Source organism: Suncus etruscus, chromosome 11 (genome assembly GCF_024139225.1).
Source record: "Suncus etruscus isolate mSunEtr1 chromosome 11, mSunEtr1.pri.cur, whole genome shotgun sequence".
Lineage (NCBI taxonomy): Eukaryota > Metazoa > Chordata > Mammalia > Eulipotyphla > Soricidae > Suncus > Suncus etruscus.
This window is the reverse complement of record NC_064858.1, coordinates 62,079,616-62,104,942: the sequence shown is the minus strand read 5'-3', so window position 1 is coordinate 62,104,942 and position 25,327 is coordinate 62,079,616. Positions and strand designations below refer to the sequence as shown.

Sequence of the window (25,327 nt, the reverse complement as noted above, 5' to 3'; positions counted from 1 at the left end):
GCCATTAAGAGCAGACCTCCTGTTTGGGGCCCCAGACTCCATTCAGCGGCGGGCGCTGCACGCGCCCCGCCCAGTCACACGGGCTTGGCTGCCAGAGCTCATCCCGCTGGAGGGGGCGTGGTCGTGGGCCTTGCCCTAAAACTCCCGGGGACTCGATTCCCGATCGCAGCCAACGGGGCTTGAAGGCTGCAGGATCCGATCAGGTTAAGCCTCCGGTGCAGGCCGTGGCCCACGCGCGCGTTCCTTTCCAGCATGCTGCGGCGGGGCAGCCAGGGTATCCGGCACTTCTCCACAGGCCGGGTGAGTCCCACTTGGGCTACAAGTCCAAGCTCTCTCTAGGGCTGGACTCCAGTCCCCGGAGTTGGCGTTGGGGGTGGGTGGCGACGTTAAGATTTTGCTAAATGCCCAAACTGCGCGGTTTTTGGAAACTGGACGAGAGCATTGAGCACTAGCCCGGGCAGGGTGTTGAAGGATACTGTCAAAGGAGCCATTGTCTTCTTGAACTCCGCTTTTGCCAGATCAGGCTGGAGTTGGAAAGGGAACAGGGTCGCTATCCTTTCCTTTCTCTTTTCACGTTGAGATCCTTGGGGACGGAATGGAGCCAAGGTTTGTCTAGTCTGGAACACCTGGTGCAGGACTGTATCAAGACGACCAAGAGGTGTGAGCGCTCTGGTACACCAAAAGGTGTACCAGGCCTCTACAGATTAAGGTCTACGGGGAGTCTGGCTGCAAGCTAGTTATTCTTGAGCTGCAGATTAGTTTCTAGGATTTCCAGGCACCGCAGAAGTGGCAAGCCTGGAACATTATTCCACTGTAGCGCCAGAAGTCAGCAGCCCTGAGTCGGCCCCACGTCTTGGAATTGCATCAGCTATTCCAAGAAAAGGAACAAGAACAGACACGTTGCATGTGGCACTGCACTTTGGGGGCCTTTGGGCAGGCTCAAAACTATTTAGAGACGAAAAGCCTTAATTCGTTTACTTTCTCCTTTATAAAAGTTTATGTTTGTGCTATAAAAGAATTCGCCTTTCTATTCATTTTGTCTGACAAAGCCATATGTACATACATGCCTGTGTCCATATCCGTATATCTATGAATATATGCCAGTTCATATCTATAAACAAAACTTGGAGGAGAGTAGTCTTGAGGAGCAGCAAGGACTGGACCAAAATTGCATATATGGAACAATTTTTTTATTATTCCAATTACTAAAAACCCCAGCCGGTTACTTTAGAAAGAATGCGTCTCTTTTAAACCAAACAAAAAAGACCAAAAGACCTTATTTTGCAATGCTTTAGCTGGGTCCTGTGAACACTGCTTTGGATTCTTCTTTAGCATTCTCCTGCTATATGGCCCAGTGAAATCTAATAGGATACCTAGAGACCTTTTTGCCTGCCTGATTGGTTTCCCCTGTGAGTGCCATTCATGGGATTGTCTTTGTTGTTTTGGAGAATAGGAGAGAGTATTTGGGGGGGTGGTGAGGAGGCCACTTCTGGTGATGCTCCTGGCTGTGCCCTCAGAAATCACTCCTGGCTTGGGGGACCATATGGGACTCCGGGATCCAACCAAAGTCCGTCCTGGATTATCACATGCAAGGCAAACACCCTACCACTGTGCTATCTCTCCGGCTCCAAGAGATAGTCTTGACAGTAAAGTTTGCAATTGTGGAGTTTACAGAAAAAATTTGTAGTACTATGTGAACATCCACGCATACATGTGGGATACACCAGGCAAGGTGAGGAGCCCAAAAGTAAAGCCCTCAAATGGCTAGGAAGAAGGCTCTGCTTCAAGTCTCAAGAACGATATTATGTGCTAAGTGAAGAATTGGGGCTATATTCCCACCTAGAAAATGGCAATCTACTTTCTAGATGTGGTTCCTGAAGAATTATTTAAAATAGAGATGGAGGGGGCTGGAGCAGTGGCACAAGTGGTAAGGCATCTGTCTTGCCCATGCTAGCCTAGGATGGACCGCAATTCCATCTCCCGGCATCCCATATGGCCCAAGCCAGGAGCTATTTCTGAGCACATAGCAAGGAGTAACCCCTGAGCATCACCTTGTGTGGCCCAAAAACATATGTGTGTGTGTGTGTGTGTGTGTGTGTGTGTGTGTGTGTATGTATAAAAGGGACAGGGAGGGGCCGGGCGGTGGCGCTAGAGGTAAGGTGCCTGCCTTGCTTGCTCTAGCCTTGGATGGACCACGGTTCGATCCCCCGGTTTTCCATATGGTCCCCCAAGCCAGGAGCGACTTCTGAGCGCATAGCCAGGAGTAACCCCTGAGCGTCACGGGTGGGCCCAAAAACAAAACAAAACAAAAAAGGAACAGGGAACAATAAAATAGAGATCAAAGGGGGCTAAAGAAATAGCATGGAGGTACAGCGTTTGCAGTAGGATGGTGGTTCGAATCCTGGCATATGGTCCCCTGAGCCTGCCAGGAATGATTTCTGAGTGTAGAGTCAGGAGTGACCCCTGAGCACTGCTGGGTGTGACCCAAAAAAAAAAAACCAAACAAAAATAGAGATTGAAGTGATAGTACTATAGATATGGCACTGGCCTGGCACACAGTGGATCCCGTGTTCTATCCCCGGAATTCCATATGATTCCTCTAGCCAGCTAGAAGTGATCCTTGAGAGCAAAATCAGGAATAACTCATGAGCACTGCTGGGTGTGTGTGTGTGTGTGTGTGTGTGTGTGTGTGTGTGTGTGTGTGTGTGTGTGTGTGTGTGTGTGTGTGGAGAGAGAGAGAGAGATACGAGTGAGATCTTTTAATGGTGTTGATGGGTTGATGGGCACTTCTTGATAAAGTTGTACATTATACATTTGGGGGGGGGGTTGGGCCACATCCAGCGGCAGTGCTTAGAGGTTACTTCTGGTTTTGCACTCAGAAATCGGTCCTGGCAGGTATGAGGGACCATATGGAATGCCGGGATTCAAACCACTGTCAGTCCTGGGTTGGCTGCTTGCAAGGCATACCTACCACTATGCTATCTCTTCAGCCCCAAGTTATACATATTTTTTTATTATATGATCCAGCAACAAGCCTGGGGATCAGGGAAGAAGTGCTCCATGTCTTGATGGTGTTTGAAATAGCATGACTACAGGCTGTCAAAACTCACAGAACTGGACTGGAAACTTTTCCCTGTATATACAGCGGATCTTTGATTTAAAAAAATAAAATTTTAAAACCACTCAGTGCTTCTGAGTTGATATTAAAGCAGTGTGAAGAAAGAAACAAGCATAAAACCACTCTCAGAACCTATCAAAATTCAAGAAGAAAAGTAATCATAATACTCCCTGATAAAATTAAATATTTTACATTAAATACTTCTTAATTAGAAAAATGGACTTGATGGGCCAGAGTGATAGCACAGCCATAGATTGTTTGCCTTGCACTCCACCTCCACAGGACGAACCCCAGTTCAATTCCCAGCGTTCCATATGGTCCATTGTGCTTGCCAGGAGCGATTTCTTTTTTTTTCTTCTTTTCTTCACTGTTTTAATGCCTTTATTAGATAAACCCAAAAACGTTGGTTAGATACCACAAAGTAGGTGGCAGGCCTATATGTTGTGTGTTGCAGGCCAAAGCCTCTTCCATCCTTGTCAAGGGGAGTGCTAACCTTCTCTCCTTTCATACAACACGCCAGGAGTGATTTCTGAGCGCAGAGCCAGAAGTAACCCCTGAGCACTGCTGGTTGTGACCCAAAAAACGAACACCAACAAAATAATGGACTTGGAAATTGTTAATGATTTAGTCTAGGTGATATGGACGGATCTTTTTAATGCATGTACTATACTTAACACTGTCTTCCAATACCTTGCCTTGCACATTGCTTCTTAAATTCTTTCCACTGTGGAGGTTTTATACCTCTTATATTTTATATAATATTCTGCTATATATAGCTTTCTTTGCTAGTGTTTGGGACATGTCTGGCTGGTGGCTTTGTGTTTCTGAGCCTTTGGGTTATCTGTGGTCCAATTCAAGAGGTTGAAACCTTTCCTGGTTTTCAGAACCAGATATTAACTATCTACCTTGTATACACCAGGCCATTGATTGCTCATTGCCTGCTCTCCTTTGGGGCATCTAAATTATTTTTTTTTTTTTTTTTTTTTTTTTTGGTTTTTGGGCCACACCCGTTTGACGCTCAGGGGTTACTCCTGGCTATGTGCTCAGAAATCGCCCCTGGCTTGGGGGGACCATATGGGACGCCGGGGGATCGAACCGCGGTCCTTCCTTGGCTAGCGCTTGCAAGGCAGACACCTTACCTCCAGCGCCACCTACCCGGCCCCATTTTTTTTTTTTTTTTTTTTTTTTTTGGCATCTAAATTATTTTTAGGATATTTGTTTTTAAATATGTGCATTATATACTGAGCACTTTGTCTAAATCCTGAAGAAATACTTTTGTGAATAAATAGCAAGGCACTTGTGTGTGCCAGCCAATAGATGTTCTACATATTTATTTATTCATAAACTTACTTAATTCTTTATAACATCTCATTAAGGTATATTGTGGTTTCCATCCTATTCAGGATAAGCTTGCCACTCATTGAATGGAAGAACTTTTGGATTGAGTATCTTTTGGTTGGTCCTTTATCCTATCTGACTCTCCTCCCCTGGGTGTGGTCTTTAGGTTTCCAATAAAGCCCCCCTTCCCCACCTCTTTCCCACCCCTCCCTGGTCTCAGGGAAAAACTGCTTGCAATTTTGGTTTTTCGGAACTAAACTTTTTGCTTGTTGGTCTTAGTGCTAGGAGCAGAAAGCTTATGGTGGAAGTTCCTGAACTTGTTTTATCTCCTTAAATGTGTGTGGATTATTTCCTGTATCGGCGTTTGCTTTCAGATCCATGTCTCCCTAGTTCCCTGGGTTTGGGGTATGAGGCTTCTGCTACAGTAGGCACTATTATTTAACCCATTTTATGAGACCTCATTTTGCTAGGTGAAAAGTCTGTGATTCATTGTATCCTCCTCCTTTTTCAAACCTTTTTCAAACAAAACTGCATTTAGACCAGAACCTCTAAGTATGGGGCTTACTGCAATGTCAGAATCTAATAGTTTTCCCTTAGTGAGGTCAATAGAACTGTTTTGTTTTCTAAAATTTACCTATCAGGCTTGCTGGGATTTATTTTGTTTGTTTTTTGTTTTTGGGTCACACCCTGTGGTGCTCAAGGGTTACTTCTGGCTCTGCGCTCAGAAATCGCTCCTGGGAGGCACGGGAGACCATATGGATGCCGGAATTCCAACCACCTGGGTCGGCTGCATGCAAGGCAAACCCCTACCACTGTGCTATCTCTTTGGCCCCCTTGCTGGTTTTTGTAAGTGTTATTGCTGTAATTTTAATGAAAGGGAAAGGGCTTTCTATATGAGGTCATTGAGCAAAATGTTCAATAGCAGATGATATGGTGCTATAAAGGCCCATAGGATTATTATGTGTTAGGGTTTTACTTGGTTTAGGTTAGCTAGTTTTTTAACTAGTTGTGAGCAACTTGATTGTTGGTTGGTTATCTGGATGGTTGGCTAGTTAATTGGATGGTTATTTAGTTTGTTGTTTGGTTAGTTGGATATTTGCATAATTAGCCAACTAGCTGGTTGAATGGACAACTAGTAATGTAGTTATCTTATTAGTTCATTAATTAGATGGATAATTAGCTGTCTAATTGGTTGGAAACTGACTAGTTGGTCAGTTAATTGGTTATTTGGTTAGTATGGTCCTGATAATCAAACTCATGGCCTCACATGCAAGGCAAATTTCCTACTGCTGAGCTACATTTTTTTTTTTGGTTTTTTGGGCCACACCTGGCGGTGCTCAGGGGTTACTCCTGGCTGTCTGCTCAGAAATAGCTCCTGGCAGGCACAGGGGACCATATGGGACACCGGGATTCGAACCAACCACCTTTGGTCCTGGTGAGCTACATTTTTTTGCCTCTGCATTGGGACTTTAAATGATGAGGAAGACAGACCCAGCTGAATAGCACACAGTTGGGTTTATAGCCATACTATGGGCCCTGGGACAATACAAGGTTTAGAATCTCCAAATCACCATTGCCATTTAGGAGCTATGTATCTCAACCTCCCTGCTGTTTCATTGCTTCTTAAAGTAAAACAACTTGATGCCAGTCTCCCCAGAGTTCAGGCAGTCTGTGGGAAGAGATGTATATAAAAAAAAAAAAAAAAACCTGGCACCTACTAGAATTTCTTTGACAGGTTTGCTAGTATTTCCACCCTTTCTTCCCAGCCCAAACTCTCTGGGTGAAGAATAATTTCTTCCATTCTCCAGAGAGCAGAGATCCTCCAACTTGAGTGAGTCTCTGAGCTAAGGAAGAGCTAATTAAAGTGCATTTTCCAGGGCTGAACAGAAAGTGCAGTTGGTAAGGTTTTGCAGCAGCTTTGACCCTGTTGTTTATTTTTTAATTAAAATTTTTATTTTCTTGGTAATGGGGAGTGTCTTCTTATATGACTGAAACCCAACCACAATCATGTTTGTTTAAATAAAAAATATTATTTAAAAAAAGTAGAAATCATTACAAGCATCAATTAATATAATTCTCTGTGCTTGAATCTTCTATAAAAATTCTAGCCAGGTCGGGCCGGGGGAAAAAAAAAAAAAATTCTAGCCAGAGGGCCCGGAGAGATAGCACAGCGGTGTTTGCCTTGCAAGCAGCCGATCCAGGACCAAAGGTGGTTGGTTCGAATCCCGGTGTCCCATATGGTCCCCCGTGCCTGCCAGGAACTATTTCTGAGCAGACAGCCAGGAATAACTCCTGAGCACCGCTGGGTGTGACCCAAAAACCAAAAAAAAAAAAAAAAAAAAAAATTCTAGCCAGAGCAAATGCAAAAAAAATTTTATTTTTGTGATTTACCAAGTTGTTCATAATACAGTTGTTTCAGACATTAAGTGTACAAACACTAATTCCCCCACCAGTGTGGTGTAATCTTCCACTAGTGAGTGTCCCCAATTTCCCACCCACAACCCTAGCTTGCCCCTTTCATGTACAAACAAATTTACTTCATATTATTTGTTACAAAACAAAAGCAAATGGACTTATCAAAACTTAGATCAACATAGTCAATTTAAAATGACTGTTACGGGTATGTCTTTCCATGGTGTTACGAAAATCAGAGTTTGAAGATTTACTGGGCTCTGGTTAGTGCGAATTGAGCCTTCTGTGTTACTGTTTAGGCTCACTGAGTTTATTAGATTACTATGTAATTTCCCCGTCAGATTTCCTGGGAAATCTGCTATTACTGGCTCAGTGATACTACTGGGCTAACACTACTGTAAAATTTTATAGATCTGAAACAATTTGTCTATATATTAGATATATAGGCATGTAGTTATTGATATCTAGATATATCTCACGTTTTCTCTTTTTTCCTTTTTTTTATTTGTTTGTTTGTTTTTTGTTTTTTGGACACATTCAGTACTCAATTACTCCTGACTCTGCTCAGAAATCACTCCTGGTAGGTTCCAGAGACCATGTGGAATGCTGGGAATTGAACCCGGGAATTGTGCAAAGCAAACTCCCTATTGCTGTGCTATGTCTCTGACCCAATATCTCACAATTTCTTTTCTTTTCTTTTGTTTTTTTTTGTTTTGTTTTGTTTTTTTTTTGTTTTGTTTTTTGGGCTACACCTGGTGGACACTCAGGAGTTACTCCTGGCTATGTGCTCAGAAATTGCTCCTGGCTTGGGGGACCATATGGGACAATAGGGATCAAACTCAGGTCCGTCCTGAATCAGCCACATGAAAGGCAAACACCCCACCACTGTGCTGCTGCTTGGGCCCATCTCATAATTTCTTGATCAACTCATCTGTCCTTGGGTGTTACTAAAATGAAGGAATTAATTGCCATCATTTTGTATAGACTATGAGTTTATGGAATTTGTCTTTGCTTCTTTGCCATCTTTTATTTTGTTCCCTATACACAGATATAATAATATAGCTAGCTGGGTTCATTGTTGGGGAACCAAGAGGTGCCAGGGATCAAATTTGGGGGCTTGTGCTCCAATTCTATAGCCCCAGCCCTCAACATTTTTATGTTGGGGACCAGAAAAAGCAATCAGTCCCCAGCACCTCATGGTCACCTAAGCACCACTGGGAATAATTTCGAAAACAAAGCTAGATATCTGAGCATCATCATGTATATCTCCCCTGCTCCAAATAGACAGCGTTATTAAGCTGGTAAAGGGCTTGCCTTGCATACAGCTGATCTGAATTCAATCCTTGGCACCATATATGTTCCCCACTTAAGTGTCCTGACCTCTTAATACCTGAGCACAGTTGATGTGACCTCTCAGACAACACAAAACAAAAATATAAGTTTTATTTTTTAGACCTTTCAGCCTTTATCTTAAGTCCTCAAGTCATCTTGTATAATTGAAAAAGTTTAGTTTCCATGCCCTCTAACTGTTTGAACTTGAATTACTAACATGTTGGGGCCGGAGCGATAGCACAACGGTAGGTCATTTGTCTTGCATGTGGCCAATCTAGGACGAACCTTGGTTCCATCTCCCTGCATCCCATATGGTCCCCTGAGCCAGGAGTGATTTCTGAGCGCATAGCCAGGAGTAATCCCTGAGTGTCACAGGGTGTGGCCAAAAAGCAAAAAAAAATACTAACATGTTTGCAGTTGGGCCACAGTCATAAAAAGAACAGCTCCTTTCGCCTGTGCAACATTCCCACCACCAATGCCCCCCAACTCCTCCTGTATTGGTCCTCACTGTATTTTTTCACAGGTTTATTTCCAAAACAAGCTGAAGTTGGCCCTTATTGGCCAGAGTCTCTTTGGACAGGAAGTCTACAGCAACCTCTGCAGAAAGGGCCATCAAGTTGTGGGTGTGTTCACAGTTCCAGACAAAAATGGCAAAGCTGACCCACTAGGTGAGTGCATCCTGGGACAACTGAGTCAAGGACTCTGCACTGGCCTTTTAATCATCCAGTTAGCTCATACCTTGCCTGCATTCACTTCTTCCACTTCTTTGCCAAGAGCCCTGAAGACCCAGAATGCATGCCTACCATCTGGCCTTTACCTGTGCTCTCTGCCAGTTGAAGTCTCTCTGTCGCTGTGGTCTTATATGGTGGACACAGATAATACAATCATCCCTGCTCTATGGACCCCCAAGACAAGGCAGGTCCCTAATGTATTAAGAACTTTCCCAGTTATCACCAAGGTAAAGTAGGTCCATGAGAGGAATTTCCAGACATGTGTTTCTCTTGAGCTAATGTTGTGATTCTCCATTTAGTGCATTTAGAATAATGGCAGGATAGACCAATAACGGAAATTGGTGTGGATTCATAGAAAATTTATTTATCTCATAACAAACCATGTCTAAGACTGGCTGGCTGTTAGGGTAAAGAAGATAATCCTCTATATAATTAATTAAATTAATAAAAGTCCTGGATGGTGGTGGATAATGGTGGATGGGTGGTGAGGCCTTTCTCAGCTTGCCCGGGCTCCTGTAACTTCCTTGGCCTAGTGGGTCTGAGGATTCAGGGTAGTAGCGAGGAAATAACCCACAAGCAGTCAGTAGAAGTCAAGAGACAAGCAGCTTTATTATAAGGCCCTAACCTCCACGGATGGCTTCTAAGCTAACCATCTCTCATCTCACCATCCTGCTTTCTCCTCCGGAGACTTCTGCTGAATTTGTTTTACACCCCTCAGGCAACCCCTTTGTTACCTTCCAAAGACCCCTCCCAGATGTGGGCTGGCCTGACCATCAGGTAAGATTAGCATTTGCCTAGGGAGGGGTAACATCCCCGGGTTCTTTGTTTCAAAAAAAAAGGGGGGGGGGGAACCAAGCTTTTGTTTTCTTGACTTCTGCCAAACAAAGGCCTGAAACCCTAATATCCCCAAAGCATAAAGTCCAAAGTGTAAAATTAAAATATCAGCCCTTTCCATAACATAACTTTTTCTGCAAAATACACCTATAGTTTAAAATTCTTGATGTATTTACCAAGCACTTTTTTGTTTGTTTTTTGGGTCACACCCAGTAGCACTCAGGGGTTATTCCAGGCTCTATGCTCAGAAATCGCCCCTAGCAGGCTCGGAGACCATATGGGATGGTGAGATTCAAATCACCTTCCTTCTGTATGTAAGGCAAATGCCCTGCCTCATTGCTATCTCTCAGGCCCCTACCAATCACTTTTATACTGGAACATCCTACTTTCTTTCATTAACCTTCCCTGAACAAAATTACAAGAACATCTATAAGAAAATACAGTTTGAAAACAGGTTACTACATTAAGATACAAAGTAAAACATTATAGTAATTGAGAAAAATCTTAATTGGGAAAACTATAAACACTCAAACCAGCAAAAAAAAAAAAAAATGACACAACGGATTAAGAGATAATCCGAAACAGTTCGAATGAAGCAGGTTTTAAAAAATAAGCTTCTCTTGGGGCTGGAGAGATAGCATGGAGGTAAAGCGTTTGCCTTTCATGCAAAAGGTCATCGGTTCGAATCCCAGCGTCCCATATGGTCCCCCGTGCCTGCCAGGAGCGATTTCTGAGCATGGAGCCAGGAGTAACCCCTGAGCACTGCCGGGTGTGACCCAAAAAAACCACAAAAAAAAAAAAAAAAAAAAAAAATAAGCTTCTCAATTGGGCTTCGCTTCCAAAGGGAGGGAGCTTTCCGGTGCATCTCGCTGAGAAAGTGGTCAGCTGCCTCCATCGCTGACGCCTCTCCGGCCCTTGAAGCAGCTAGTGTTGGAATGCTGCACCTATTTGCAGGGAGCATGGCTCTTTGCTGCGGCAGCCACGAGCTCCGGTCCTGCGGGCCCCGGTGCGGTGGAGGAGCTCGCGGGTGCGCGGGGCTCCAACTAGGACCGCCTGCGAGGCTTGGGGTTCTTCGGAGCGAAGGCATGTGGTGAGCCTACGCGGCCTGGGGAAGCCCACGGTTTATATTCATTTCTGGACAATCTGGTGATGGGATAAAAAAAAATCTAAAAAGGGGAGAAAAACAGCGAAGTTTGAAAACAGGCAGCCGTCTCTCCACCTTTCTGGGCAGCGGTGTTTGGCAGCGGCAGCTTAGAGGCGGCAGCAGCAGCGGAAAGCTCCGTCCGGGCTAGCAGTCAAGCAGCAGTCCAGCCCTGTGACAGCTGCGGGCGGGTTCCGCGGAGCGTGGGGAGAAAAACAGCGAAAACCAACCGAGAATTATTTTTGTTTCTTTACAAAAAAAAAGGGGGGGGAATTGTAGCATATGAAAAAGTTTCCATAAGATGATTCTTGGAATTGTTGTACATAAAAGTTTTTCCTTAGGATTGTTCTGTTACTATTGCCCCACCTAGCCCTTTCAGGTGGGGTGCTGTGGAGTTGGGAATAAATAGCTTGAGGGACAGGAGAGAGGAGGCCTTCTGTGAAAGCTGCTGGCTGCAGGAGGATTCTCTGGCTCTCCTTGCCCGATCTTTTAAACCCTATCCTTCTTGTCTGTGTGAATTATTATTTGCTGCGAATAAATATTACCAGGGGCCGGGCGGTGGCGCTGGAGGTAAGGTGCCTGCCTTGCCTGCGCTAGCCTAGGACGGACCGCGGTTCGATCCCCCGGCGTCCCATATGGTCCCCCAAGAAGCCAGGAGCAACTTCTGAGCGCATAGCCAGGAGTAACCCCTGAGCGTCACAAGGTGTGGCCCAAAAACCAAATAAATAAATAAATAAATAAATAAATAAATAAATAAATAAATAAATAAATAAATATTACCAAGGTCTTCCCCGAAAGGGAACAAGGGGATGGGAAGTAATTTCTCATTCTGGGGACTGTTCTTGGATTCATAAATACCCAGCAAAGTTAACAGCTAAGATACATTGCAGGAAGTAAGATGTTCCAGTATAAAAGTGCTTGGTAAATGGCATTAAGAAATTTGAAACTACAGGTGTATCTTGCAGAAAAGTTCTATTTATGGAAAAGTCCAAAGAAGGAGCAGGTGCCTGGCTGGACGAGAAAGGCCTCACCATCCACCCACCGTCATCCAGCACCATAAAAGACTTATATTAATTTAATTAATTCAACAACCTCCTCAGGATAAGCCTACCATGCAACTCAGCTTATTTAAACATACACACACACACACACACACACACACACACACACACACACACACACACAAAACAGGGCGTGTTCACAGTTCCAGACAAGGATGGCAAAGCTGACCCTCTACGTCAGGGGTCTCAAACTCAATTTACCTGGGGGCCACAGGAGGCAAAGTCGGGGTGAGGCAGGGCCGCATAAGGGATTTCACAAAAATAAAAGTCCTCAAACGTCATTATTAACAGTTTTAATTATTTCTTCTGAACATGAATAGAACATTGAGTGAAGATCATGAACAGTTCTTCTGAACATGGCATCTTTTGCCTATTCCTTGCTGCCAGAGACTTGATAGCACTTCTCACAAATCTGAACCACATTTGGCTTTAGAGAGGAAGCAGTTGAGACCCTCAGTATGGCTTGAAGATGATCATCATTAAGTCTAGACCTGTACTTTGACTTATTGAAGTTCAATGTGGAGAATAACTTTTCACACAAATATGTGCTCCCAAAAAGGCACATAGTGTGCTTGAACATTCAGGAAAGTTCAGGGAAGCTGGGGGGCAATTCTCTCAAAAATTGCCCATGCATGTCTGCTTTTCCACTAATCTCCCTGAACTTGGCTTTGAGATCAGAGTTGCATTGCAGGTCAATGAGCTCCATTTGAAGCACAGGAGGGGCATCTTGCACATCAAAGGAAAAGGGGTCCACAAAAATTTGCAAAGTGGCTCTGTGCTTTTTGAAGTCTACAAATTGTAGACTTGAAGTCTACAAAATGTGATCAAATTCCTTCTGTAGCTTAAACATAGCATCAACATACTTCTCACCACTGAATGGTATGCCTGCACACAAGTTCCTTGCATACTGGGAAATGGCAAAGGTTTGTCTGAGAGAGCTGGGATTTCCATAACACAAGTTTTGTGGAGAATGCTCTCACGTTGTCATAGGCAGCACTGATAAGCTGCCCCAGGCCTTGTAACATCTTGTTGAGTACATTCAGCTTATGTGTGATGTCAACAAGAAAAGATAAGTCCATGAGCCATTTGTGATCACTCAACTCAGAAACAGCATTCCCATCCTTCTCCATGAAGGCTTTCACTTCTCTCAACTCAAAAAATCTTTTCAGGACATTTCCCCTGCTGAGCCAACGTACCTCGGTGAAATAGAGCACATCTCCATATTCTGACTCCATTTCCTCTAAAAAAGCATGGAATCTCCTGTGCTTTAAGCCCCTGGATCTGATTTGGTTGATGCATTTCACAACAACAGACATCACATTGTCACAGGGCAGGCATTTACTGCAAAGGGCCTGCTGATGGATAATGCAGTGAAGAGCAATGGCCTTCTCTACACCCTCCTCTTGAAGTTTTTTTTGAACAAGTGCCACCAGTCCATTTTTCCTTCCTGTCATCGATGGCGCTCCATAGGTTATTATTCCAACAAACCTCTTCCATGGCAAACCTGCTTTCTCAATGACATCACATAGATGCCGAAATATCTCATTAGCAGTGGTCTGGCCATGCATTGGAATTATTGTGAGCAGCTCCTCTGTCAATTCAAAATTGCAATCAGCACCACGGACATAAATTGTGAGCTGCGCATTGTCTGTTATATCTGTGCCCTCGTCAAGAGCAGCTGAGTATGCATCAAAACATTTGGCTTTCTCACACAGTTGATGATAAATGTCACTTGACATGTCAGAAATGCGCTCTGCAAAAGTGTTGGCAGAAAGGCTGATTTTGCTAAACTGACCTTTCTTTTCCAGACAATACTTGCAGCCTGTAACATGCATTTTTTTTTCTTTCTTTTTTTTGGTTTTTGGGCCACACCCGGTGGTGCTCAGGGGTTACTCCTGGTTATTTGCTCAGAAATAGCTCCTGGCAGGCACGGGGCACCATATGGGACACCGGGATTCAAACCAACCACCTTTAGTCCTGGATCGGCTGCTTGCAAGGCAAACGCAGCTGTGCTATCTCTCCGGGCCCATGCATTTTTTTTTTTTTTAACAAACTCTCCTGTGAATGGTTTCCCTGCCTTAGCAATCATCTCCCTAACCATCTAACTAACTTCAACTGATGCAACGTTCTCTTTGGTTGCTTTCTTGAAGAAATCTTGTTGCCTCATTAGACATTCTTTAAGACTGGCAACCCGCTTGGCTCTCTCATTTCCTTGAAATTTTGCACATTCCTCAGCATGTTTAGTTGAATAATGGCGTTTCAAGTTGTATTCTTTGTGCACTGCAACTTTCTCTGAGCAAATAAGACATGTGGGGATGCCCCTGTGCTCAACAAAGAAATACTGTGTCTCCCACTTTTTCTGAAATTGTCTGTGCTCGTCATCAGTCTTTCTCTTCACTGCAGACTTTGATGAAGTCATGATGAAGGTATGACAAAATCTAATTCTGTAATAAACTTCTCTCCCTTCTCTCCTTTCTCTTCCTTAGCCTCCAATAATGCAAGGGACAGCGGGCAGGAGCAGTGGAAATGACGTCTGCGCTAGGCGCAAAGTATTTGCGATTATTTGCTTACCGAATATGCGCAATAAAAAATCATATTATTAAGAAAAATCGCATTAAACATTTACATATACCGAATGGAACTGCTTGGGGTATGCGAATGTTTAATGCGATTTTTTCTTACTAATGCGATTTTTATTGCGATTATTCGGTAAGCGAATAATAGCGAATACTGCAATATTTGAAGGCCGGCCGTGGGCCACAAAATGTTGTACAGAGGGCCACAAATGGCCCGTGGGCCACGAGTTTGAGACCCCTGCTCTTCGTGAGAGCATCCTGGGACAACTGTGTCTACCAAATCATTGCTATCTACCAAATAATAATTATCTACTAAATAATATGGATAAGGAATAAGAACTAACCACTAGAAATCTTGACTTATGAATTAAGTTCTCATAAATCAATGGTGAGATCCAAGAAATTGTTGGAAACAGTGATTTTTGATGACTCTATAATTAAGCTTGATGTTTAATTAGATTTATCCTTCTTGTTACTACTCCTAAAAATGTTATATTCAACGATTTTTTTTTAAGAAATACTGCAAAAAAGTTGGCTCAAGAAATAGCATATAGTGCTCACTTCGATAGCACATATACTCAAATTGGAACAATACAGAGAAGATTAGCATGGCCCCTGCACAAGGATGACACGCAAATTCGTGAAGTGTTCCATATTAAAAAAAAGAAAAGAAATAGCATATATGCATATGAAGTTAATCACTAGATTAGCATTTTTTTTGTTTTTTTGGGGGGTTGGTTTTGGGGTTACACCCAACAGTGCTCAGGGGTTACTACTGGCTCTGCACTCAGAAATCGCCGCTGGCAGGCATGGGGGAACATATGGGATGCCAGGATTAGAACCACCATTCGTCCTGGATCACCTGCGTGCAAGGCAAATGTCCTACCACTGTACTATCTCTCTGCCCGCCCCCCCCTTTTTGCTTTTTGGGCCACACCTGACAGTGCTCAGGGGTTACTCCTGGCTATCTGCTCAGAAATAACTCTTGGCAGGCATGGGGGACCATATGGGACGCCGGGATTTGAACCAACCACCTTAGGTCCTGGGTCGGCTGCTTGCAAGGCAAACACCGCTGTGCTATCTCTCCAGCCCCCACCTTTTTTTTGGAGGGGACTATACTGGTTTACACTAGAAGTTTGGCTCTGTTCAAGGATCTCTCTCTAAGGCTCAAGGGACCATATGTGGTGATAGGGATCAAACCTGAGTTTTCCCTGTGCAAGGCAAGTGCTCTACCCACTATGTTATCTCTTTGGTTCTCCCATCAGTCTTTTTTTGGGGGGTCACCCAGCAACACTCAGGGGTTACTCCTGGCTCTACACTCAGAAATAGCTCCTGGCAGGCTAGGGGGACTATATGGGATGCCAGGATTCAAACCACTGTCCTTCTGCATGCAAGGCAAATGCCTACCTCCATGCTATCTCTCCAGCCCCCCATAAATCTTTTTTAAATTTTGGGGGAGCCAAAGTTGGCTATTCTCAGTGCTTAATTCTGACTCTGTACTCACGGGTTACTCTTGGCAGTACTCAGGAGATCATATGGTTTATACATGCAAGGCAGATGTCTTGATCCCTGTACTATATCTCTAGCACAGAAGTCATTCTATTTACAAAAACAATTTCACTCAAGTTTCACTAAGATTTTTCTACCACCTAGCAGTTTTCCTCTCCATTGACATCTGAGCTGTAGAGTGCCCCAGGAGTCTTAAGTGTTGGTGGTCTGATGCGGAGAATTAAAACTCTAAGATTAAAAGTCTAGTGAAGGGATTGCTTGCATAAAGCAGACCCAGGTTTGATCCCTGGTACTCACCTCACATGGTCTCCTAAGCCCTGCTGGAGTGATTCCTGAATACAAGGCCAAGAGTAAGCCCTGAGCACTGCCAGGTTTGGCCCCAAAACAAAACAAAACAAAAAGTTTAGTGAAGGCTAGAGAGACAGCAGAGCGGTAAGACGGTTGCCTTGCATGCAGCAGACCAGGACAGACCAGAGTTTGATTCTCATATGGTTCCCTGAGCTTGCCAGGGGCGCTTTCTGAGTGCAGAGCCAGGAGTAGCTCTGTGCGCTGCCGGGTGTGGCCCCAAAACTAAAACTAAAACAAAAGCATATTTAGTGAATTATTTGAAAACTGTCTTACTTTGTGCTGTGAATGGAAAGTAGATCTCTAGACTTAATATGTACAAGGTATGTATTTGGTGAAAATGGCATTTCCTTGTAGAAATTGGAGTCTGCACCATTCTGGAGGCCATGCTAAGGTGTGAATCACACCCCTGAGTCACTTTCCCGTCTTCATTCCCACCTTATGCACAAGACAGCCACTGAACACAATCTCCAGGGTCCAAACTTGGTAAGGGCCCCACTCAATAAGGTGGGCACTGATCTCTGCTGTGTGTTTGGGCATAGGAGAGCCATTATAAAGGATTACTGCCTTGCTCCCTGTCTGCTTTTCTGCACAAGACAGCCAAGAAGATGCCATTGAACACAATCTCCAGGGCCCAAACCCAGTAAGGGCCCCACTCAATAAGGTGGAGCCAGAAGAGTGCCTCTGCTCTGCGGCCAGGCACGTCTTCTAACCCACGAACCTCAGCATAGCACATAGTAAAAACCACTATACAAGTGTTGCAATGGGGAAACAATGCATGACAACACCATGCATAGAGAATGAAGATGACCTGAAAAAGGAGTTTAGAGTATTAATATGAGGATGCTCAAAGAACTCAAAGCAAGCATAGATCAAGCTGAGCAGACTACAGTGATAAAACTCAGAAAACTCTAAACTGAAACAACAGGTCTGAAAAACTCAGTAGATGAAATGAAAATCTCAATGGAAAGCCTTTCTAAGGAAGTAACAACAGCTGAGAATGTGGTCAGTGAGCCAGAGGATGAGATGCAGAACAACTCCATAAAGCAGAAGAAATTGGAAAAAAAAACCCTTAAAGCAAACAATCTGACAATGAATAAACTACTCAAAAAATGTGAACAGATGAAAATAGAAGTCTTTGATAAAATCAACAGAAAGAACATAGGTATGATTGGAATCCCAGATACTCAGGAAGAGAATATTAAGAATTGGAGAAAGTGTGAGAAGAGGAAGAGGAGGAAGAAGAGGAGGAAGAAGGGGAAGAAGAAAAAGAAAAAGGAAGAATAGGAAGAAAAAAGAAGAGGAGGAGGAAGAAAAAGAGGAAGAAGGAAAAGAATAGAAGAAAAAGAAGACATGAGGAAGAAGGGAAAGAAGAGGAGAAAAAGAAGAGGAAGAGAAGGAAGAAGAGAAAGAAGAAAAAGAAGAGAAGAAAAAAGGAAAATGGACTGAAATTTTTATTATTAGTTTTAATAGTGTGTTTTTTGAAGCACTGTGATTATAAACATGTCTGTAGCTGGATTTCAGTTAAAAATAGAAAAATATTAAAATAAATTGGAGGAGCCAGAGATAGCATGGAGTTAAGGGCATTTGCCTTGTATGCAGAAGGATGTTGGTTCGAATCCCAGCATCCGATAGAGCCTACCAGGAGCGATTTCTGAGCATAGAACCAGGAGAAGCCCCTGAGCACTGCCAGGTATGACCCAGAAACCAAAAAAAAAAAAGGATTAAATAAATAATTGGATTAAAATTACATTGTGGGGCTGGGGTGGTGGCTCAAGCAGTAAGGCATCTGCCTTGCCCGCGCTAGCCTAGGATGGACCACAGTTCGATCCCCTGGTGTCCCATATGGTCCCCCAAGCAAGGAGTGATTTTTGAACGAAGAGCCAGGAGTAACCTCTGAGCATCACCGGGTGTGGCCCAAACCCCCCCACCAAAAAAAAATCACATTAGGAAAATGGCTGAATAATAATAAAATTCTGAACACATTCTAAATTCTTTCTTTCTTACATGTTAAACATAAATATTGTGAATCTGTAAAAGCATGATACATGAATCCATAGTAACATAAGCATGGCTTTAAAAACAAAAACAGAACATCACCTTCTTTATGTTCAGCTTTAGCTGCAGAAAAAGATGGAACACCTGTGTTCAAGTTCCCTCGTTGGAGAGTCAAGGGCAAGATCATAAAGGAAGTTTTGGAGGCCTATAAGGCAGTGGGTGCTGAGCTCAATGTGCTTCCCTTCTGCACTCAGTTCATCCCCATGGATGTGATTGACAGCCCGAAGCATGGCTCCATCATTTACCACCCTTCCATCCTTCCCAGGCACAGAGGCGCCTCTGCCATCAACTGGTATGATTTTCTTGTTTTGATAACAGAGATAATTATCTTTGGCCATCATCTTTCATTTGGGGGAGGAGAGTGACAAGATTTGGATCACTCCTAGTGATGCTCAATAAATGGTACTGGAAATTGAACTGGGATTGGTCGCATGCAAGGCAAGCGCCTTACCCACCGTGGTAAGGTGATTTTATCTTGTATTATCTTATTCTCAATGACATAGGATTACATATGATGTAGGAATTGGGTCAGATGAGCAAATTCGAACCTGTCATTATAAGCAAACCCCTAGGAGTGATTAAAAAAAAAAAAGCTGTAGTGATGACTTAGATTGTAAATCATCAGTATGTATGACCAAGAAGACTGCAGAGGCAAGATTAAAAGAGCACTCTCGTTTAGTACTGCTTTTTAGACACACAAACGCCTTCCACCTCCCACTGCTAATGTCTCATAGTAGCTTCACTTTAACTACCTTCTCTGCCAGTATCACCAATTCATCATGTGATGATCAAGGCAACCACTATTTGAAATTGAAACTCTTCTTTTCACAGGACTCTCATTATGGGAGATAAAAAGGCTGGTTTTTCTGTTTTCTGGGCTGATGATGGCTTAGATACTGGCCCCATCCTTCTTCAGAGGTCATGCGAAGTGGCGCCCAATGACACAGTGGATGCACTTTATAATCGGTTTCTTTTCCCCGAAGGAATAAAAGCCATGGTCAGTATATTTATACCATCAAGAAAAATAAGGCAAACCTTTCAAAGGTTTGGGGAAAATCTTTTAGAGAATTTTATTGAAAATATAAAACTGAAAATAAAAATAAAATTAGATTTGACATTTATATATTGTATGAAACACTTAGCGTGCAAACAAACTTTAATATTTCTTGTATTTCTGTTTTTTCTCCTTTTTCCTCCTCCTCCTCCCCCTCCCTTTCTCTCTTTCTTTCTTTCTTTCTTTTCTTTCTTTCTTCTTTCTTTCTTTCTTTCTTTCTTTCTTTCTTTCTTTCTTTCTTTCTTTCTTTCTTTTTTTCTTTCTTCTTTTCTTTCTTTCTTTCTTTCTTTCTTCTCTTCTTTCTTTCTCTTTCTTTCTTCTTTCTTTCTTTTCTCTCTTTCTCTCTCTTTGTCTTTCTTTCTTTTCCTTTCTTTCTTTTCTTCTTTCTCTTCTTTCTTCTTTCTTCTTCTTTTCTTCTTCTTTCTTCTTTCTTTTTTTTCCTTCCTTCTTTTTTTTTTTCTTTGTTTTTCCTTTTTTCCTTCCTTTTTTATTTCCTTCCTTCCTTCCTTCCTTCCTTCCTTTCTCCCTCCCTCCCTCTCTCTCTCCCCCCTCCCTCCCTCACTCTTTCTTTCTTTCCTCCCTCCCTCACCTGGCAGTGCTCAGGGCTTACTCCTGGTATTGCACCTAGGGTATTACTCCATGGGGCCTCGGGTGTGGGAGATCAAGCCTCAGTCAGCCACATGCAAGGCAACTTCCTTACCTGCTGTACCATCGTTTTGGCCACATATCTCACTACTTCAGTGAGATCATCAAACTGTTCAAATAACTTTTATTTAATCATTGAATCTCCAAACCTTATTTATGCCAAAAATATAGAAAAATTTTGCTATATCATTTTAACTTCCTTTAAAACTATTTGTAATCAGCTTATGGGACAGACTGAAACAGCATTTTAAAATTTAGTCAGATTATATCAGGGTTAAAAAAAAGAGGAGGGGCCGGCGAGGTGGTGCTAGAGGTAAGGTGTCTGCCTTGCAAACGCTAGCCAAGGAAGGACCACAGTTCTATCCCCCAGTGTCCCATATGGTCCCCCAAGCCAGGGGCAATTTCTGAGCGCTTAGCCAGGAGTAATCCCTGAGCATCAAACAGGTGTGGCCCGAAAAACCAAAAAAAAAAAAAAAAGAGGAAAAGCATAATTAATGTACAAAGTAAAGATAGATGATTAGTGGCCAGAGAGATAGCACAGTGGTGGGGTGTTTGCCTTGCTTGCAGCTGACCCAGGAGGAACCTGATTCAATTCCCAGCATCCCATATGACCCCCCAGTCTGCCAGGGGCGATTTATGAGTGCAGAGCCAGGAATAACCCCAGAGCACCAGCGGGTGTGGTCCAAAAACTAATCAATAAATCAGTAGAGTTTAAAAAATATATATGATTAGCCTTGACAATATTGAAAGATACTTTTTGTTTGTTTGTTTTTTCTTTTGGGGTTTTTTGGGTCACACCCAGCAGCAATCAGGGGTTACTCCTGGCTCTATGCTCAGAAATCGCTGCTGGCAGGCTCGGGGGACCATATGGGATGCCTGGATTCGAACCACCTTCCTTCTGCACGCAAGGCAAACTCCCTACCTCTGTGCTATCTCTCCGGCCCCTGAAAGATACTTTTTGTCATTAAAATTTGCTCAGCATTTGCTGTGTTGGAAGTAGCAGCATAGAGATGATGATCTAAGCAGAGCAAAACTTTGTAACATTTATTTTAATTTTTTTGGGCCACACCCAGCAGTGCTCAGGGGTTACTCCTGGCTGTCTGCTCAGAAATAGCTCCTGGCAGGCACGGGGGGCCATATGGGACACCGGGATTCGAACCAACCTCCTTTGGTCCTGGATCGGCTGCTTGCAAGGCAAACACCGCTGTGCTATCTCTCCGGGCCCGTAACATTTAATGTTAAAGAAAATAGGTGTTGGACTCACAAATTACAAGTCATTCTGTCCCAGAACCTGTAGCTGATGATGTCATCTCTAGAAGTAGGGGGACTGAATGAATTGTCAAATTGGTCCTGTGCCCAGAATGCTCCCACATTCTTCTGGGGCCAGTGATGAGCAGCTATAAATGTGTAAACAGAAATCTGAGAATTTGAGTTTATGCAGACCTGTCAGGACAGGGGAGAGTATCTCAGCTCAAAGCAAACATAAATGTGGTACCAGAAGAGAAGACAGTACACATCTCAAAGGCAATCAGACGTTTGATTGATTTTGTTTTTGTGGTTGGGGGGCCATACCCAGTTGTGAGCCCTGAGCATGGGTTTGGGGACCATATGTGGTACCAGTTTTGAACCCTGGTTGGCTGCTTTCAAGGAAAGTACCTTGCTTGCTAAACTATCTCTCTGCCCCTCTCCCCCACAATTGATTTTTACCTTTCAAAAAATCCAGCTAGAAAGGAAGTTGGATTTTTGTTTTGTTTTGTTTTGTTTTTGTGTTACACCTGGCAGTGCTCAGGAGTTACTCCTGGCTCTGCACTCAGAAATCGCTCCTGGCAGGCATGCGGGACTATATGGGATGCCAGGATTTGAACCACCATCTGTCCTGGTTGGCTGCATGCAAGGCAAATGCCCGCTTTTTTTTTTGTTTTGGATTTATTTTATTTTTGTTCTTCATTGGGTCTACCCTGTAGTGTTTAGGACTTAATCCTAACTTGGTGCTCGTAGTATCATCGAGTGCTGGGGACTCTGTCATGCATAGTATGTGTTCCCAACCCTTAAGCCATGTCCCAGACCCTAAGTACAACTTCTTACTTATAACAATGCATTATTTTCTAGAACTCTAATGATCAAAAACACTGCACAGTGACTCTAGACCAGGGGTCTCAAACTCGCGGCATGCGGGCCATTTGCGGCCCTCCGTACAATATTTTGTGGCCCTGCCCTATAGGAATCTTGTTTTGTTTTGTTTTAGTTGTTTGGGTCACACCCCCAATGTTCAAGACTTACTACTGACTTTGCACTCAAGGATCACCCTGACTTTGCCTCCTGCAGCCCCCAGGTAAATTGAGTTTGAGACCCCTGCTCTAGACTATTCCACTTCTTAAATTCCCCTGGATTCTTCAAGGAGAGGTGACATTTCTTAAAACAAGGGACTGTTTTAGAATGTCAGCTGACCCCCCCAAAAATCTATCTGTGAACTTGAGCAGATTTTGTATAAAGCAGAAACACTAATATTTCCCTGGCAGTATTGAAAACAAGTCTATAAGGGATATTTTACCCACAGGGCCTCCCACATTGCCTGGCATACAGATGAACCAAAAGAAATAGTTAATATTATATTATAATCAGATTCTTTGGACAGATTTCTATGTTGTAGTTCCATTCCCTAGAAACATTGGTAAACAGATCATGCCACTGGTAGTTCCTGGACTATAACATGGCTCCTATTTCTGGCTGTAGGTGGAAGCTGTCCAACTTATCGCTGATGGAAAAGCTCCTCGGATTCCCCAGCCAGAAGAAGGGGCAACTTATGAAGGTATCCAGAAAAAGGAAAATGCAGAGGTATTTATATCACTTCACTCACTCATCTCAAAGTTCATGACCTTCCACCTTTAAGTAGTTCCCAATATACCAAAAGGTTGATCCCAAAGCCAAACTGCCCCACCACTTGGATCCAAGAATTTCTTCCCATTACTTTTGAAACTCATCACATTAGGAGATTCAACTTGCACTTTGTCCTTCTCTAGATTTCTTGGGATCAGTCTGCAGAAGTCTTACACAACTGGATCCGAGGTCATGATAAAGTGCCTGGAGCTTGGAGTGAGATAAATGGACAGGTATATGCTAAGGATTTATTTTAATTATCGCCCTTTCATAAAATTGTTTTACACTTACCTAATCTTGCAAACCAGTTTAGAGGGACTGGCTGTCTTTGTTCCAACAAGTCCCTGAATGCCTCTAACACAGCAGCTTTTGCATCTTAAGAGGGTCTTTTTCTTGTCCTCCTGCCTCCCTTGTCTATCCATTAGAACCATAATGATCAGAAACATTACAACTTTTTTTTTTTTTTTTTTTTTTTTTTTTTTGTGGTTTTTGGGTCACACCCGGCAGTGCTCAGGGGTTATTCCTGGCTCCAGGCTCAGAAATTGCTCCTGGCAGGCACAGGGGACCATATGGGACGCCGGGATTCGAACCAATGACCTCCTGCATGAAAGGCAAACGCCTTACCTCCATGCTATCTCTCCGGCCCCACATTACAACTTTTTAACTATAACTATAATGATAAGAAACTTTGGGGGCCGGGCGGTGGCGCTAAAGGTAAGGTGCCTGCCTTGCCTGCGCTAACCTTGGACGGACCGCGGTTCGATCCCCCGGTGTCCCATATGGTCCCCCAAGCCAGGAGCAACTTCTGAGCACATAGCCAGGAGTAACCCCTGAGCGTTACTGGGTGTGGCCCAAAAACCAAAAAAAAAAAAAAAAAAAAAAGAAACTTTACATAGTGACTCTAGACAATTCCATTTCTAACATTCCCATGGAATCTCCAAGGAGAGGTGATATTTCTTGAAACAAGGGGCTTTTTTAAGAATGGCAGCTTGGTGGGGCAGTAAATAGTTGCAGATCTCACCTCAGACCCGTAAAAGCTATCTGTGAACTTAAAATTCCAGAAAACTAGAACTTTCCTTCATTGTCATGATCATCTCTACACCTTAAAAGAAAGAATTATGGGGCCGGGTGGTGGCGCTGGAGGTAAGGTGCCTGCCTTGCCTGCACTAGCCTAGGACGGACCGCGGTTTGATCCCCCGGTGTCCCATATGGTCCCCCAAGAAGCCAGGAGCAACTTCTGAGCGCATAGCCAGGAGTAACCCCTGAGCGTCACAGGGTGTGGCCCAAAAACCAAAAACCAAAAAAAAAAAAAAAAAAAAAAAGAAAGAATTATGCATCTCTGATGTTTATTTAAAGGCATAGGATTGGAGCTAGAGCAATAGTATAGCAGGTAAGGCACTTGCACGTTGCTGACCTAGGTTTGATCACCAGCACCACATATGATATTTGGAAGTCCATCAGGAGTTATCCCTGAGCAAAGAATCAGGAGTTACATCACTGATGTGCTTCTCCTCCGACCCTCACTCCACCACCAAAATATATATATATATATATATATATATATATATATATATATATATATATGGGATCAACAAAGAAATAAATTTGTACAGTGATTGACAGTACAGGATTGGAAAGGGGGCTGATGTAGCTCAACTGTATAGTGTATACCTTGCGAGGGTAAAGTCCCAGGCTTAATTCCCCAGTGTTTGGAAAAAAGAAAAGATAATGTGAAATAAACTATAACCTGTTTTCTGTTTATGTTTGTTTTGTTTTGTTTTTGGGCCACACCTGGCAGCACTCAGGAGTTACTCCTGGTTCTGCACTCAGAAATCGCTCCTGGCAGGCTTGGGATGCTGGGGATTGAAATAGGCTCCGTCCCAGGTCATCTGCATGCTAGGCAAACACCGTACCACAATGATATTGCTCTGGCTTCATAATCTGTTTTTTGAATTTTTAATCTTTTCCTGGGAAAGCAATAAGAAGTACAATACAGCAAGTTCTAGAACTTTACTTCTTTTCTCTTGGTTAGTTGAGGAGGAAAGGATGAGACCCTGCCTGTCTGGAACTCAGAGGCCTTATTCAAAGACTTGGTTCACTTGGCTGAAAGTGGCTGACCCTAAGACTGAGTGGGATTTCTTGTACTTTGCTGTAGTGCTAGGCCAGGGGTGGCGAGCACGCGGCTCTCGAGCTGCATGCGGCTCCCGGCCAAAATGAATGCGGCTCTTTGCCTCTTATCATTATTTTGTATTACTGTGGCTCTTTGCCAAGTTTGGATTTTGTTCTGCTGTAGATC

General features: G+C 43.4%; 1 protein-coding gene and 2 non-coding genes across 3 annotated transcripts in view; 2 read left to right on the top strand and 1 right to left on the bottom strand.

Moving 5' to 3' along the window:
* Positions 1-252: 252 nt before the first annotated feature.
* The window catches only part of ALDH1L2 (aldehyde dehydrogenase 1 family member L2), an 84,742-nt gene continuing 59,667 nt past the window's right edge, over positions 253-25,327 (top strand). The window contains exons 1-6 of the mRNA XM_049783187.1: positions 253-300; positions 8,724-8,868; positions 18,513-18,747; positions 19,287-19,452; positions 22,888-22,989; positions 23,175-23,264. Of these exons, the coding sequence (XP_049639144.1) occupies positions 253-300; positions 8,724-8,868; positions 18,513-18,747; positions 19,287-19,452; positions 22,888-22,989; positions 23,175-23,264 (786 nt within the window). The remainder of the gene's footprint in view (positions 301-8,723; positions 8,869-18,512; positions 18,748-19,286; positions 19,453-22,887; positions 22,990-23,174; positions 23,265-25,327) is intronic.
* Positions 3,514-3,633, bottom strand: LOC126023286 (U6atac minor spliceosomal RNA). The gene has a single exon (XR_007500461.1). It is a non-coding gene; the product is annotated as a U6atac minor spliceosomal RNA (small nuclear RNA).
* On the top strand, positions 15,097-15,203 carry LOC126023454 (U6 spliceosomal RNA). Its single transcript, XR_007500576.1, has one exon. It is a non-coding gene; the product is annotated as a U6 spliceosomal RNA (small nuclear RNA).